Here is a 15,115-nt window from a genome sequence, read left to right as displayed (position 1 = left end):
ATTGTTTATGAAACCTGTTTTTAAACTATAATTTAAGACAACATAATATATTATATATTTTCATTGATTGAACTAAGCGGACTATCATAATCAAATTTGTATTTATTATTAATTATAAAGCTTACATACTGGCACAATAAACTAAAAATAAAAAAAAACATGTAATTGTAACTGGAAAATGATTTATATCATAAAAAATAAAATAAATAATTCAGGTGTAGAGAACCTATATTAAAATTAGGTTATGCAAATCTGATGATATACAGAAAATTAAGTGTTCTAAATAAAAAAAAGATTAAAAAATAAAAAAAATACAATAGTTAAATATCAATAATTAATCCATACGTCGTTTCTGATTCAAAGTAGCTGTCATTGCTGTCATAACCATAGTTGCAATAACTAAAATTGTTATAGTAATTAAACTGTGTTTGAAAAAAATCATTTTTATTTAATAAAAGAATATAATTGAAATAATGTGAACGTTGTTCAATAAATGAAATAAAATTATATTTCTTGAGGACTTTTATATGCGACTTGCTCAATACCAAACTAAACATTTGAATGATATTCTCTATTTGTTGCTGAACGCCATATTTAGATTTTAACTGCTGTGTAAATAAGGTGCATCTAACATAAAACCCAATGCATGTCACAATAGCCTTTAACAGAAGCATGAAGTGTTAGTGAGGAACGAGGATATAGAAACTTATAATAATATACTCAATTTGGATGACCAGCAAGCGCCAAGCGTCGTCGTATAAGAAAAATGTTAGTGTTATAGGTAACGTAGTTTTAAAATGAACGTATACGTAATGCGTTGGTAGTTGTTGGCAGCTATTGACGATTATTATTTTTAAATATAATAATATAAATAGTATAAAATAGGGGATTCTAATCCTGATGCCTGAACCCTAAAGGTTCGGGCACATAGAACGCGATCTGTCTCGGCGGGCAGCGGTCCGGTTGTATTTAAGGTTCCGGCGCAAACCATTTGCGCCCATCACACCTTTTTAATAACCCACTTGCGCCCGAAATCATAACCCGAACTATTTTTAATGAAAATGTGTTAATTATGTGTTTAATTTTTTATTATTATATATGACGTGTGAGAAAAATCAACAGTATTAATTTTTATAATAATTGCATGTACTTAACCTTATATTATATATTCCGAAATTTTTTTTTTTTAATTTGAAATATTTATTTTATTCATATAATTTTTTGTGAGATGAATTATTACTACAGTAAATAATAATAAAATAAATAATAACTGCACAATTAGTAGATTATAATATAATCTACTAGGTAATCTAAATAATTTAAGTTATTTATCAAGATAAATATAATCTATAATAATATGAATCACAACAGCAACGTTGCATACGAAATGGGTGCATATGGGCTATAAATCGGCAGGTAGTACCTTATCTTTCGGGCGCATCTGTCCATATCCCTCGGGGCGCAAATTGGCTGTAGCCTAAGGTTTATTTTATACCCACTTTGCCGAATCCCAATTTGCCGACAACTCAGTTCGCCGACAAATATACCAATTTTAAAATATTTTAGAAACATTCCCATTTCGCCGACAGTCTAGTTTAAACCGATCTATTAGTCGAACATAGCCAAATATATTTTTCTTGATAAACGAGATAAAAAATCAACAACAAAATTTTGAACTCGACATTGCAGTCCAGAAAAACGGTAATCGAAAACCATTAAGTAAAATGAAGTTTCGGAAACTTGAAGAAAGATAAACAAATGCAAAGAATAGGTAAATATTATAAAATGGTTAATTTTTACACCTAGGATTTTTAATAAATAAGTTATTTTGTACTTTATTTTAGATTGGAATCAAAAGAAATTTCATTATTGGACTACATAGATATAATAAAATATCATATGTACATACAATAATTTTTGTTTATTATTTTTATTTTTATTTTTATTGATTTTTATTATTATATAAATTTATATAATTGTTTATATAATATTTATATTCGGAAAATTGGGAAAATGTAAAAAATAGTCGGCGAAATGGGGTGTCGGCGAATTGGGTTTCGGCGACTTGGGGAGACACGGTATTTAAATACAAATTTGACCTTGACCGTCGCGATAATTATATTTATATATACGATATATATATAGCCGCGACAGACCTCCTAAGCCGCAACCCTGAATTTACGGAACCTACCACGGACGATTTGGGCCCATTTCGCCGAAACCCATTTCGCCGAATCCCGTCTCGCCGAAAACCCATCTCGCCGAAACCTATCTCGCCGAAACCCATCTCGCCGAAACCCATCTCGCCGAAGCATAGTAAAATAGAATTTTGTTTCGTTATAATATTATTTCTGTTAAGAGCTGCATGCCAACCCTCGAGGTGGTTAATTGTCCTCGTATGGTCTGTTTCGTAGTGGTTCCACATGCTACGACTAAATATACTAACGTCGTTATCCAAATAAGTTTCTACGAAGTAACTCATCAATCTATCCAAACCTAAATAATTTATTTATATAAATATAAAAATTGTAGTACACAAATTTTAAATACCTTTTAATATTTACCTTCATGTTGAGGCGCTTGGGCATGAATTTCTGTCCAACAATCATCGATTTGGTCTATTGGTATTAGAGCTAGGCTACACATACGGCGTACAGTTTTTTTTATATCGTCATTTTGATTATAATCACGAACAAGCCCTAAATTTTGAACTTTCCGCCAAATTGATTGACCCAAGTGGAATAAACATCCTTTTATAGATGTTGTATATCCAAAAGTTTCTCTAATTGAAACAATCATACCAATTTCAAAGTCTATTTGAAATGTATTGGGGTTAAATATTAAACCATTCCTTAGAGCAGCTTCTTTTATTATTTTAAACATTCTGGAATACGTTTCTGTGCTTTTGTTGGGTAGCAATGCATAAGCCTTTAAAGTCAATTTTCTATAATTAATAATTATGTACTAAAAACTCCTATTAGTTTATTTTTATAATTATAATTACCAATGGTATCATTATTCCTACAACATAGCTGTGCAAAGTATAAATTTGGGTAAATAACTGAGGTGCTGATTTAAATGTCCCATCCATAAAAATAATTTCACTACTGCATAGTCTTCTTAAGAATCCTTCCGTCTCAAATACAACAATTTTGTCGTCAAGACCATCACATCCTATATACATTTAGTTATTAATGGTTTGTATTATTAACTGATTGAGCAGTACCTACTTCTCAAGTTGTCATGAAAAAATAATTACCTAATAAAAAATCCTTTCTGTCGTTAGTTGATCTCCATTCGTTCTCAAGAATAAGTTCCGATAACTTTGTAGGTAATTTTGGTACCAATTTCATTCGCTTTCTGTATGCTGAAGATCTGACACTAGTATATACAGGAACAGCATCTTCTACTTCTGATATAGTGCAACCTTTTATTCCTGAAGAAACAAGGGATCGTCTCACTTCGTGGAAATTCTGAGGCACAGATTTTGTTGGATTTGAAACCACTTTTTCCTAAATATATAATAATTCGTTTTTTATGTGATCTACATACTAATTATATATGTATACTATATACACGCTTGATATATGATTTATTATTATAATATATATATAAAAAATATAATAATATTTTATAATATTTAATATTATACTATTTAAAAATTTGGCGCCCGGGGCATATAATTTATTATATTAAAAATCTTTAAAATTTAATTTAATTAAGTTAATTTTTAATGCAAGGTTTGTTATAAGTTATCGTAGTAAAAAAAAAAAATCGTTATTCACATACAAATCAAATTTAGGACCAGTAGTTCATGAGTTTACGTATTTAAAATTTTGCGGGGTACCCCGTACCACTCCACTCCGCTTGTCTAAACTATAAATACGTATAACTCATAAACTACTCGCCCAAAATTCGATTTTTATGTATCAAAATACTCAGAAAATTATTCTGCTTTGGAATATGAAATTAAAACTCTATGTTGTCATTCAAAAAACTAAAAAACTAAAAAAAATATAGTGGATAAAAAATATTTAAAAATATAATTTTTTAATAAAAACGTATTATTTTTAACGACTTAAAACTATGTAAAAAATTGTTTTCAAAAACACGAATACTTTTTGAAATAATGAGTGTTTTACGCTTAATCAATCACACTGTATTATTTATATATTAACGCAATATATATAGTATATACGTATACTTATAATATATACAAACTATAATATAATATATAAACAAACTGAAGATTTATTTTACCTTTAGAGTTTCTCGAAATCCACGTCGTGCCAATTCAGCTCCATGCGTCGGGTGATGATGAATTTTGGATATTATTGCAGTCGTTTGCGATCTTAATATTGCTCGTCCTCCACAGTTATCAATACACTTATAATATTCATTATTTCCATTATTTCGGTCAATCCTATGTATATAATTATCTACAACTAATAGCGGTTTGCCGCGGTTTGAATTAATTGTATACCAAGACATATTAAAATACACTTTTAAAATACAACACTTAAATAACTAGTACGAGTGGCAAATGTGACTGCAGATTATAAAGAGAGTGACTGTGAGTAAACTCATCATCATTATATGTGTAACATTTTACATTTGTAGATGTAAGTTTTTATTACTATTGTCACTTTATCAGCGATAAGATTACGGAACGATGTTTCCGCGACGATGTCACCTGAAATAGCTTTCTTCCCACTTTAATAATACATCAATTATAGCGAAAAGCAACAGAAAAAAGTGAATTTTTGAATTTTAGAGTTAGAAATATTAAAAACTTATTTAACCACTTTTTGTCACAATATATTAGGAACCTTGTATTAATTTTTTAGTCTTTATTACCTAACAAATACAATTTTATTTTAAATTTTTCGGCAAAATGGGATTCGAAAAAATAGCATTCGGCCAAATGGGATTTTATATTAATCCGTATACAACTGTTTTTTTTTGTCGTTAAAGTAGGATTCGGCGAAATAGGATTCGGCGAAATGGGATGATACCACCACGGACGCCGCTGCCCGATCAGCAACGAAACCAACATATATCTTTCAGTGCATGGGTATGGGATAACGTATGCACGCACGCGCTCGTGACAAAATATATCTCACGTGACCATCATATATTCATAGACTTATAGAAATAGACGGAACATTAGGTATGATAACGCGTGCAATTGTCCTCGTGATCGGGCACTATTAAAGCTATGTAATTGGCTGTCCTCGGAGTAGAGGACATTTCTCTCACTCTTATGATAAAACTCATGCTATCTCTCTGAATCCGTTTGGCACGACCACGCCTCCCAGTCCTCGGTCCTAATGTTCCATCTTTGCCTTAGATCATATACACTGAATAGAGCTATGGTTTAAAATCTTGAAGCATAGCTGTTTGTGTCCAAAGTCATCACTGCGCATGAGCAAAACTGTTTTATGATAAGAGATTACTGATGAATACACAAAACACTTAGATCCTATACACTGGATAGAGCTATGGTTTAAAATCTTGAAGCATAGCTGTTCTTGCCCGAAGTCATCACTGCGCATGAACAAAGTATATGATCTAAGCATTCAGTACCTAATCGTCCTTATCACTATAACACCTTAAATCATACACACTGGCAGGGGCGCCCGCAGAAAGGGGCCAGTGGGTGCCAATGCACCCACTGGGATTTTTAAATGAATCAAAAAATCAGTGTGTAGTAATGCAAATACGTGATAACCTATGTGTGTATCACAAAAATTAAACTTTGCACCCACTGAGCCGATTTTCTGCGGGCGCCCCTGTACACTGGATAGAGCTATAACGTGTATCACGCGTAGTCCGTGTTTGAAACAGACCTGACAATTTAAGTTTCACTCCTAACCTCAAAACCTTTTCCCGTGTGAGTTTTTCCACTTCAATTGCCGCATTGGTGACCTCATGATTTCGAAATTTGCAATTTTCATATATACACGCAACTACTCTAAGCGCCCTGACAAGTCTGCCTACCTTTTTTGCAATGATTGACGGTGAAGTCATGCAAGATGCAACCGGTGCGCAGTGTGCTCGGTCAGCTGTCACTACCCGCTATCTCGAACGTTCCGAACTCGGTTGACAGTGTTTCTCACGTGCCCCGGCTACCGAATTTTTGGACTTACTCCCCGCACGAGTGGTTCCTACACGCTGATGCCGTGTTTTCAAACCAAAGAATTCGTGCCGATACTCCGCGCTTAAACCACGTGCTCGCCGCATTGAACGAGGAGGCGGTCAAGACTGTAAGGGACCTGATTGGTCCCAGCACGTCTTACGCTAGTCTAAAGGACCGCCTCATCAACACGTTTTCAGTGCCACCGTCGACTCGATTTCGCACCATCGTCGAACCGGGCGGAATGGGCATCGTCGAACCGGGCGGAATGGGCGATCGGAGACCCTCCCAAATGCTCCGAGACATGAGAGCGGTGCTTCCTAATTCGTTAGACGACACCACGCTTAAGGAGTTCTGGCTACAGAAGTTACTGTCAAACATTCGCGCAACAGTCTCCGGTCTCGACGGAACGTTGACCGACATCGCTGAACGCGTAGGTCGCGTTTTGGAGGCCAGTACCTCGCGCGATGTTTTCGCAGTGCTATCGAGCAGCTCGGACGACCGTCTCCGCGCCATGGAGGCCGCCATTCTCTCGTTGACTACCCAAATCTCCAACCTGATCACCGCTCAGCAGTCCCGTAATAATTCCGGGTACGGTCGCAATCGGAGCCGTTCGAAATCGAGCTCACAAAACAACCCGAAATGGTGCAGCTATCATAATCAATACGGCGCCGACGCTAGGCACTGCAAGTCGCCGTGTTCTTTTTTAAGTCGGAAAACTAGCAAGCGCGGCGGTCGCAACCATGTCCACCACCGCGAACCACAGCTGCCACGTGTTCATCACAGGCACATGCTCCGGCCGACAGTTTTTGATTGACTCGGGAGCCGACATCTCGGTTATCCCACCTGTCGCCTGGCATCGCGCCTCGTCGGATTTGGTTCTCACAGCCGCTAACGGCACTCGGATCCGCACTTACGGACCCAAAAATCTACGTCTCAACATCGGCCTCGCACGTTCTTTCCCGTGGCGTTTCGAGATTGCGTACGTCTCGCGTGCTATTATTGGTGCCGATTTTTTGAAATATTACGGCCTGTTACTCGACGTACGTAACCGCCGTCTCATCAACCAAGATTCGTCCACCGCTATCAAAACCAGCGTCGCTAACGTACAAGTTTCAGACATTTTTTCGGTAGTTCACCCACGATGCTGGACGGACATTATTGCTGAGTTCCCGGCAGTTACGCGTGAATCGCCGGTCCCGAATAAGTTTACTCACACTACGGAACACACGTTGGACACAACCAGACCACCGTTATTCGCGCGTCCACGCTACCAGCCGCCACACCAGTACACCATCGCGAAAAATGAGTTTGCATACATGTGCCAGAAAGGCATATGTCAGCCATTGGAGAGTGCTTGGGCCAGCCCTTTTGCTGCTCTACTCCAAAAAAGACGGCACTTTAGTCGACCTGCGGTGACTATCGGCGCGTGAACGCGGTCACAATGCCAGACAGGTACCCACTACCTCACATCCACGATTTTGCCGCCAACCTAGCAGGTCGAACTATTTTTTCAAAGCTCGACCTTGTACGCGCTCACCATCAAATTCCCATCGCTAAAGATGATATACCAAAAACCGCGGTCACGACGCCGTTCGGTTTGTATGAGTTCCCTGTCAAGTGTTTTGGGCTCAAGAACGTGGCACAGACGTTTCAGCGTTTCATAAACGGCATCATTCAAGGTTTAGATTTCGCCTTTGCCTACATCGATGATGTATTATTCATCTCCGCCAACGCTGACGATCATGTGACCAACGTGCGCTTCAGAGCTCACTTTGCTCGGCCACGTAATGAAACAACACGGTTGCAAGCCGCTTCCAGAAACGAGTGTCCGACATTCATAAGTGGCCACTACCGTCAAAAAAAAGGGACTACAAAGCCTGTGAGGTTCAGTAAACTTTTATCACCGGTTCATCCCGCACGCTGCACAACTACAAACCCAGTTGTACGCGCTCGCGTCCACGGTCCGGAAAAAAGACGGCCCACTAGTTTGGAATCAAAGCACTCGCGAAGCTTTCGAAAAGTCCAAACAAGCTCTGGCAGACACGGTCACGCTGGCACACCCTAGACACGACATACCGTTGTGATTGAGTACCGACGCATCAAGTACGGCGACGGGAGCGGTCCTAGCTGAAACAAATTGCAGACGGTATCTGGCAGCCGTTGGGATTTTGCTCACGTAAATTATTACCCACCCAAACTCGCTACACGGAAAACCGACGTTACATTTGTAGCATTTTATAGAATGTCAAAGGAATCCTACAAAGAAATTGTTGACATTATATCTCATGCCATTCATTAGAAGAATACTAACATGAGAGAATGTGTGAGTGCAGAAGAAAGAATATTAATCACATTAAGGTACGTCAATGATGTTTATAGTTATAGTTTTAAAAATATTTTTTAATATTTATCATATAATAAACCTCATAATATTAATTATAAACAAAAACATATCCTTATTTAACATTAGTCTTTATAATTTTTATCTTAATAAAAAACATTAACTTCTTATTTAACATCAGTCTTTATAATTTTAACCATAATAAAAAACATTAACTTCTTATTTAATATTAGGCTTTATAATTTTTTTAATCATAATAAAAAAAAACTTCTTATTTTATATTAGGCTTTATAATTTTGATCATAAAAAAAAGAAACTTCTTATTAGGCTTTATAATATTGAGTATTACATATATAGTTTGTGTAATTTGAAATTACGTTACTACTTAATTATTACTATACTTTCGTCGGATGAAAACGAAGATAAATAAGTAGCAACTGAAGAATGACTATTCATAGTGGGAGGACTTAAAAGTATTTCGTCAATAAGTTCAATAGATTTGTGTTTATAGGTTCTCAGTTGTGAAGCTGACATTGTTAAGAGATCCGGTATAAGACTATTTAGAAACTGTTTTACTGAATCTGTCCTGGCATCAGAAGCAAACGCGGCTATTTTAGCTTTCTTGGTTTCAAAATATTCGGCAAAGGCTTAGTCAACATCAGTGGAAATATTTTTATTTCTTTTTACTTTTTTCCTGGAGTAGATTTGGATTTTAAAAATGTTGATTTTGGAGTAGTAACGCGTTCAGTTTCAGATTGTGTCGTAATTAGTAGTATGCTATTTGAAGTAGAAGGGCGAGGGGATGGTGGTAGAAGCATATCGGCGATGAGACTGACATGATGTCTGTCTGGTTTGATTCAGTATACTCCGATATTTCTGAGTTTTCCCACACATCAGCGGTCTCAAATTCTTTATCAGGAATAGTTGGTAAATTTCCACTAGGCATAGCACATGTTTTGACAAAAGGTAACGTGAACTGCATTGCTTCATTCAAATAATACGGCTTCTTGGCTTTTGATCCACTTGTCGAGTTTTTAATTCTTCTTACAAACGTAGTCCTTATATTCCTCTATTTTTCTTTGCAATCTTTCACTAAAACATACATATAATGCATTTAAATATTTATTTTACAGATATTTGGCTACAGGGAGTACATTTGTGTCGCTAGGCTTGTACTTTTGACGATGAGAATCAACAGTTGTGCAGATCGTGGCAGAGACGACACAGATAATAGGGGATGTGATGAATGTATATGGGATGTCGAAACCGAATAAGGATCAATGGGAAAATATTGCAGAACGTTATAAATCATTGTGGAATCTCGCGAATTGTATAGGTAGTATAGACTATAGACGGTAAACATATTCAAATAGAGAAGTTGCCGAATACAGGTTCAAGTAATTTCAACTATAAAGCCTACAATTCAATTGTTTTATTGGGATGTTGTGATGCTGATGGGCTTTTTACGATGGTAGAAACATTTGGTATGATGGCGGACAAATTTCAAGTGCTGAGTACTGCTATTCGTTGTCGTGATCTACGTGGAAGTAAACGTTTATATAATACCACTTTGGGTCTAACATCATATTGGTAAACGTTTCCATGTTTTTCGGAGGTTCAGACTTCAGATCATAGGTAAACAAGACCCCAACCAGCTGATCGAGTGTCGCTTCTATATTGTTCTATGGTAATAGTCACGTCGTTATCAAATTGCGTCGTTTGAGGATCCCCATTTACTTTGATAGGACATCGCTCGTATCGCATATATCGAATAAATCGTGTCGCGTTAGAATCATCTCGTGTGCGGAGGGCCTTAACACGATTGATCAGCAATGGCGGGCGCGACGCAACTTCTCCTCCTCGCGATTTCTTAGGAAACTGAATAGATATCCACTAACAACGCAATTTGTTGACAACGCGATTGTGACGTGACCGTGACGCGAGCAACTAACAACACGTGCGATCGGCAATGCTGGTCTCCTGCTAATCGTATCGTGCGTAGGGTTTAAAAATGTTAGTAATTTTGATTTGAATCATGGAACCAGAGGCGTTCAACATTAAATTAATTGATGACTGATGAGGTTAAAAAACACCCACCCCTATATTATTATTCAATTTCCGATTATTGTAGGAAAGATTTTGTGGACAAGGCATGGCATTCCGTATTAACGGAAGTCAAAATACCAGGTAAGTATTTTATTTTATACATAAACATTTATATGGTACTTACTTTTTGTTCGTGTATATTTGTATGAAACGTACTAGTTAAATTAAAATAGATAGATTAAACCAAGGTGTTGTAATATGTATATTGTAACCTTAGTTATTATTATAGCCATGACTATACTCTGTCCAGCGAGAGAACGCGCCGGTCTTGCACATCCCTCCGCGTCATCATGCCAATAAAACCGGTTCACCATGGTAGGGTGACATGTGGGGGGACCATATTTGGTCAGTGCGCAGCGCATTCTCTCGCTGGACAGAGTGTACATATTTTATTTTTACCATTTGTAAACGAAAATAGTACAAATAAAGAAAAACGTAATAAATGTGATGTTAAATTGTTTATTTGTGATTTCTTAAATTATATAACAATAATTTGAATAATGTATAGTACCATCATCAAGTTTAATTTAAAATATAATTTAATTAATCAATTAATTAAATACATTTTAAATAATTTAATTGAGTATGGTTGAGCTCTATATTATGAAGTAATCTCGACTGTATGTGAATACTAATATTAATTAATAAACACACAAATTAAATACAAGAATTGCATTGAAATGGAATCGATGCTTGAGGAGTAATAAAAAACTTGCCAAATAATTTCTTAAGGAATAAGCTGTTGAGTGTTCATTTACTGTGTGTGTACGTTCACATAACGAAGAACTATTAGTAAAGTCAATGGTATTACGACGATCTATATTTCCAGAATATTGAGCTGTATATTGAGATCCTTCTCTTTTTGGAACAAAATTGTGTAGAATGCAACACGATTTTACAATGTCATTCACTTAACCAACATCATGGCAACGAATGGCAGTACTTAACACTTGAAATTTCTCTGTCATCATTCCAAATGTACATTCTATCGTTTTTCTACCACGGCTTAGTCGATAGTTAAATATTCTTTGTGTGGTGTTAAGATTTCGTCTTGGGTAGGGGCTCATCAAATATGTCGATAATGGAAATGCCTCATCACTCACAAAATAATACTGAAATTTGCCGACATTTTCATCATGATGTAGCTTTGCAGGTGAAGGAATATCAAGTTCCTTGCGTGTCAACCAATATTTCATTGCTGAAGCTCGAAATATCCCTCCATCTCTGTTCCTACCAGCATATCCAGTTTCTATCATAGTAAAAAGGCCGTCAGCGTCACAGCACACTAATAACACTATTGAGTGATATGTCTTGTAATTGAAATTACTCGAACCAGTATTCGGCAGTTTCTCAATGTGAATATGTTTACCATCTAAGCTACCGATACAATTTGAGAGGTTCCACAAAAACTTACAACGTTGTGAAATTCGTTTCCATTGAGCTTTATTTGTTTTCGTCATCCAATCTTCATTCATCTTTTCCCAAAATATCTTAGTTGTCTTTGCTCCGATGTGACCAAGAGTAGATTCTCCTCGACAAAAATATAACACAAGCGAGACGAATGTACATCCTGGGTACAACGCCATTTAATACTATCATTTACATGTTTTTTTTTTTAAATGTATAATTTTGATACACGATTAAGTCACGGATTCGTTCACTTTTGATAATTTTTAAACTGTTCATATTTATACAGCGACGTAAAAGTGTATTCTTAAGTGTGTTTTTCAAGTGTAAATTGTATTTTGCATAGGTCTACATAGACACATGGTTCACGCCATACGGTATACAATAAAAGTATTAATCTTATATGCGTTATCTAAATGGCACAAACTTATATATAATGCTATTAAATAAGTACACCATAGCTTTCTTTTCGATTCACAATATTTTTAACGGGTTTTCCATTTTAATTTTTTTTTTTTGAACGAGTGCAGTTCGACCACTACCTGCTTTTTACCTGCGTGCAGTTCAACCATTACCTTTTTTCAATCCAAGTGCAATTCGACAATTCGTTTATAGGTAATAATTGCAATTCGACTATCCCGAGCTAAATACCTGTATAATAAAAAAGTTTTAATTACATTTTTAAAATTGGTTGGAAAATGTATAAACTTTTAAGTCTACAACCTAGATTGCCCAAACTAAATTTCATTAAAAAAAAATGTTTTATATTATATGCACGTATTATTGCAGTGGATGAATGTTAGGAGAAATGTAGGAATTTGAGAACTACTTTCGTTAGAATTATGAAAATCAATGCTAGTGGATTGAAAGCAAAAAACTCATATTACTTAAATGATGCGATGCAGTTTACAGTACCCATCCTTAGAACTAGTGCTGTTGTTAGTGTTTGTGCCGCCAGCACTTGCTTGGGCAGTTTGCTGAGCGACTCGCGGAATGTGTGGGAGTAAAAGGTAATAATATTAAAAAACAATGAATATGATATAAAATAAAATATAATATAATAACCAGTTTACTGGTACTAAACTAAAATGGTACAAGGTACAACGCCGAAGACGTCTCTTCGGACGATTGCTAATAATACAATATTACAATCAAAGGCGCAATATGCAAATAAATATGTACAAACACAAAATCAAGAATAATTATATAACGATACCGCTGGTGCCTGGTCACAGTTGATGGCGGAATCCCACGACGATTGACAGCGATGATAATAGTTTGAGCAATCCAATATTATGCACGCAAAAGTGCGAGCACGTGTAAATACGTACGACGGGTGATGGGAAATCAAACCCGGTACAAAGTACAACGAAAGGTTGTCGGTCGACACACAGGCAACGTGGTATAATGATACAAAAATGACCGACACCCACGGTCGCGGTGAACTATACCGGACGGCGGTGGTAGCAAAAAAAAAGAAGACAAAACGACGCCGGACCGCGGAACAACTGGTGGTCAGTGCCCCGGTCGCCAAAAGTTCGCGCAAGCGCACTTCATCGTCTTAAGGCCAGCGGGGTGACAAGACAGGTGTCACACGGACACACTGCTTGTCGCCGGCGCGAAAAACGACCCCGGTTTGAACAGTTAGCTATTGTCAGTGGAGCGACCTGTACCGACCCGTCTTTTGATGTGTTGTTGTCAACACGCATGAGACTGTTCTTAGAAATCGAACCGTATCTCTGTAAAATAAAGACGAAAAGTTCGGGGACAAAAAGTCCGAATTCATTTTTTGATTGCCGGACAAAAAGTCCGATTAAATTCTAATTGGTAAGTATGGATATGGCTATGGCCATATCTATCTAATGTTTATCGTGGCAGTATGTCTACAGTTTACCTACCATAAGACTATACCTACAAACTACAATAACTAATAACGATAATCAATATTATTACCACATATATATAATATATTATATAGGTACCTAGTGTATCCCGAGACGCTATTTAGTTGAGATAGAGGTTGAAATGGAGGTTTTGTAGTAGCAGAAAATAAAAACATTATATTTGACGGATATGCATATACGGTTCATCATAATCTAGTTTCAAGTATTCGGTGGAAATGTTCCAATAAAATTTCAAAAAAATGTCCAGGAATTTTAGTAACTTCCAATGGTCTTAAAAAATTTAAAAAATTATATTTTATATTTTTAATAAAACACTTTTAAATATTTAATTAGATTATAAAAATCCAACAAATGAGGTTTCATTCGCATGCTGGTGATGAGAATTTAGAAACAGTCGAAAAAGCCAAGGTTGAAATGTTAAAACGTGTTTCAACATTTTAAACGTCAACTCCTTCACAAATTTTCGCTGAAGTAATTAATCAGGTGCCAGAGCAGGCTTTAACATCTTTCGTAAATGATGAAACAACCAAAAGAAGTTGCGGCACCAAAAAAATAAAGGTAATCCCAAAAAACCATCATGTTTGTCAGAACTTACAATTATAAATGAATGGGCAATGACGAACGATTTATGCTTTTTGATAATGGCCCGGGATCGAATGAGCGGATAATAATTTTTTCATTGGATGAAGGATTAGTTCATTTATCAGAGGCAGATACTTGGTTCTGCGATGGTTACTTTAAACTATGTCCCGAATTTTTTTTGCAATTATAAGTTATTAGAGTAAAAAGTATGACAAATTTATTACCTCAATATTTTGTTTACTTCAAAATAAAACTCGCAGTACGTATGAAGAAATGTTCACTGCAATATTCAATAAATGTTCCGAAAATAATGTTTATATGTTTACCCTAAGATAATGAACATGGACTTTGAACAAGCTGTTATTCAAGCAGCAAAAACAGTAATTGGGGAACATTTGATAATACAAGGTTGTTCTTTGCCATTTGTGCCAAAGCACTCATAGAAAATTACAAGAGTTAGGATTAGCTAGCACGTATGCTACTGGAACTTATAGAAAAGTCGGGGTTTCAAAATTCAGACGGATTAATCCATTGTACCTCACTAAAACATGGAACGTAGACGAGGCTACATTGCACTCCAGACACCGTACAAATAATATTTGTGAAAGCTGGAACAATAGATTTGAGCATTTAATC

The 15,115-nt window shown here is 36.1% G+C and overlaps 3 protein-coding genes across 3 annotated transcripts; 1 reads left to right on the top strand and 2 right to left on the bottom strand.

Annotated features, from left to right (window-relative positions):
• Nucleotides 1–2,372: 2,372 nt before the first annotated feature.
• LOC111032900 lies at nucleotides 2,373–3,119 on the bottom strand. The gene is made up of 2 exons (XM_022313379.1): nucleotides 3,005–3,119; nucleotides 2,373–2,928 (listed from the first exon to the last, which is right to left on the bottom strand). Exons 1-2 carry the CDS (start codon nucleotides 3,089–3,091, stop codon nucleotides 2,554–2,556), a joined length of 462 nt encoding a protein of 153 aa, XP_022169071.1. The 5' UTR covers nucleotides 3,092–3,119; the 3' UTR covers nucleotides 2,373–2,553.
• Nucleotides 3,120–6,879: 3,760 nt separating this feature from the next.
• On the top strand, nucleotides 6,880–7,569 carry LOC111032891. The gene has a single exon (XM_022313368.1). The coding sequence runs from the start codon at nucleotides 6,880–6,882 to the stop codon at nucleotides 7,567–7,569; it is 690 nt and encodes a 229-aa protein (XP_022169060.1).
• Nucleotides 7,570–11,497: 3,928 nt separating this feature from the next.
• Nucleotides 11,498–12,172, bottom strand: LOC111032880 (protein ALP1-like). The gene has a single exon (XM_022313359.1). It carries the CDS (start codon nucleotides 12,170–12,172, stop codon nucleotides 11,498–11,500), a length of 675 nt encoding a protein of 224 aa, XP_022169051.1.
• Between the last annotated feature and the right edge of the window lie 2,943 nt (nucleotides 12,173–15,115).

This window comes from Myzus persicae, unplaced genomic scaffold, assembly GCF_001856785.1.
Source record: "Myzus persicae strain clone G006 unplaced genomic scaffold, MPER_G0061.0, whole genome shotgun sequence".
NCBI classification, from domain to species: Eukaryota; Metazoa; Arthropoda; class Insecta; order Hemiptera; family Aphididae; genus Myzus; species Myzus persicae.
Note: the sequence above shows the minus strand (reverse complement) of the source record. Positions and strands in the feature narration are given on the sequence as shown.

Coding starts and splice junctions, on each gene's coding strand:
- LOC111032891 (XM_022313368.1), top strand. CDS start 6,880: ATGTCCACCACCGCGAACCACAGCTGCCACGTGTTCATCACAGGCACA.
- LOC111032900 (XM_022313379.1), bottom strand. CDS start 3,091: ATGGATGGGACATTTAAATCAGCACCTCAGTTATTTACCCAAATTTAT. Junction 2,929..3,004: donor TAGGAATAATGATACCATTG/GTAATTATAATT, acceptor TTGACTTTAAAG/GCTTATGCATTGCTACCCAA.
- LOC111032880 (XM_022313359.1), bottom strand. CDS start 12,172: ATGGCGTTGTACCCAGGATGTACATTCGTCTCGCTTGTGTTATATTTT.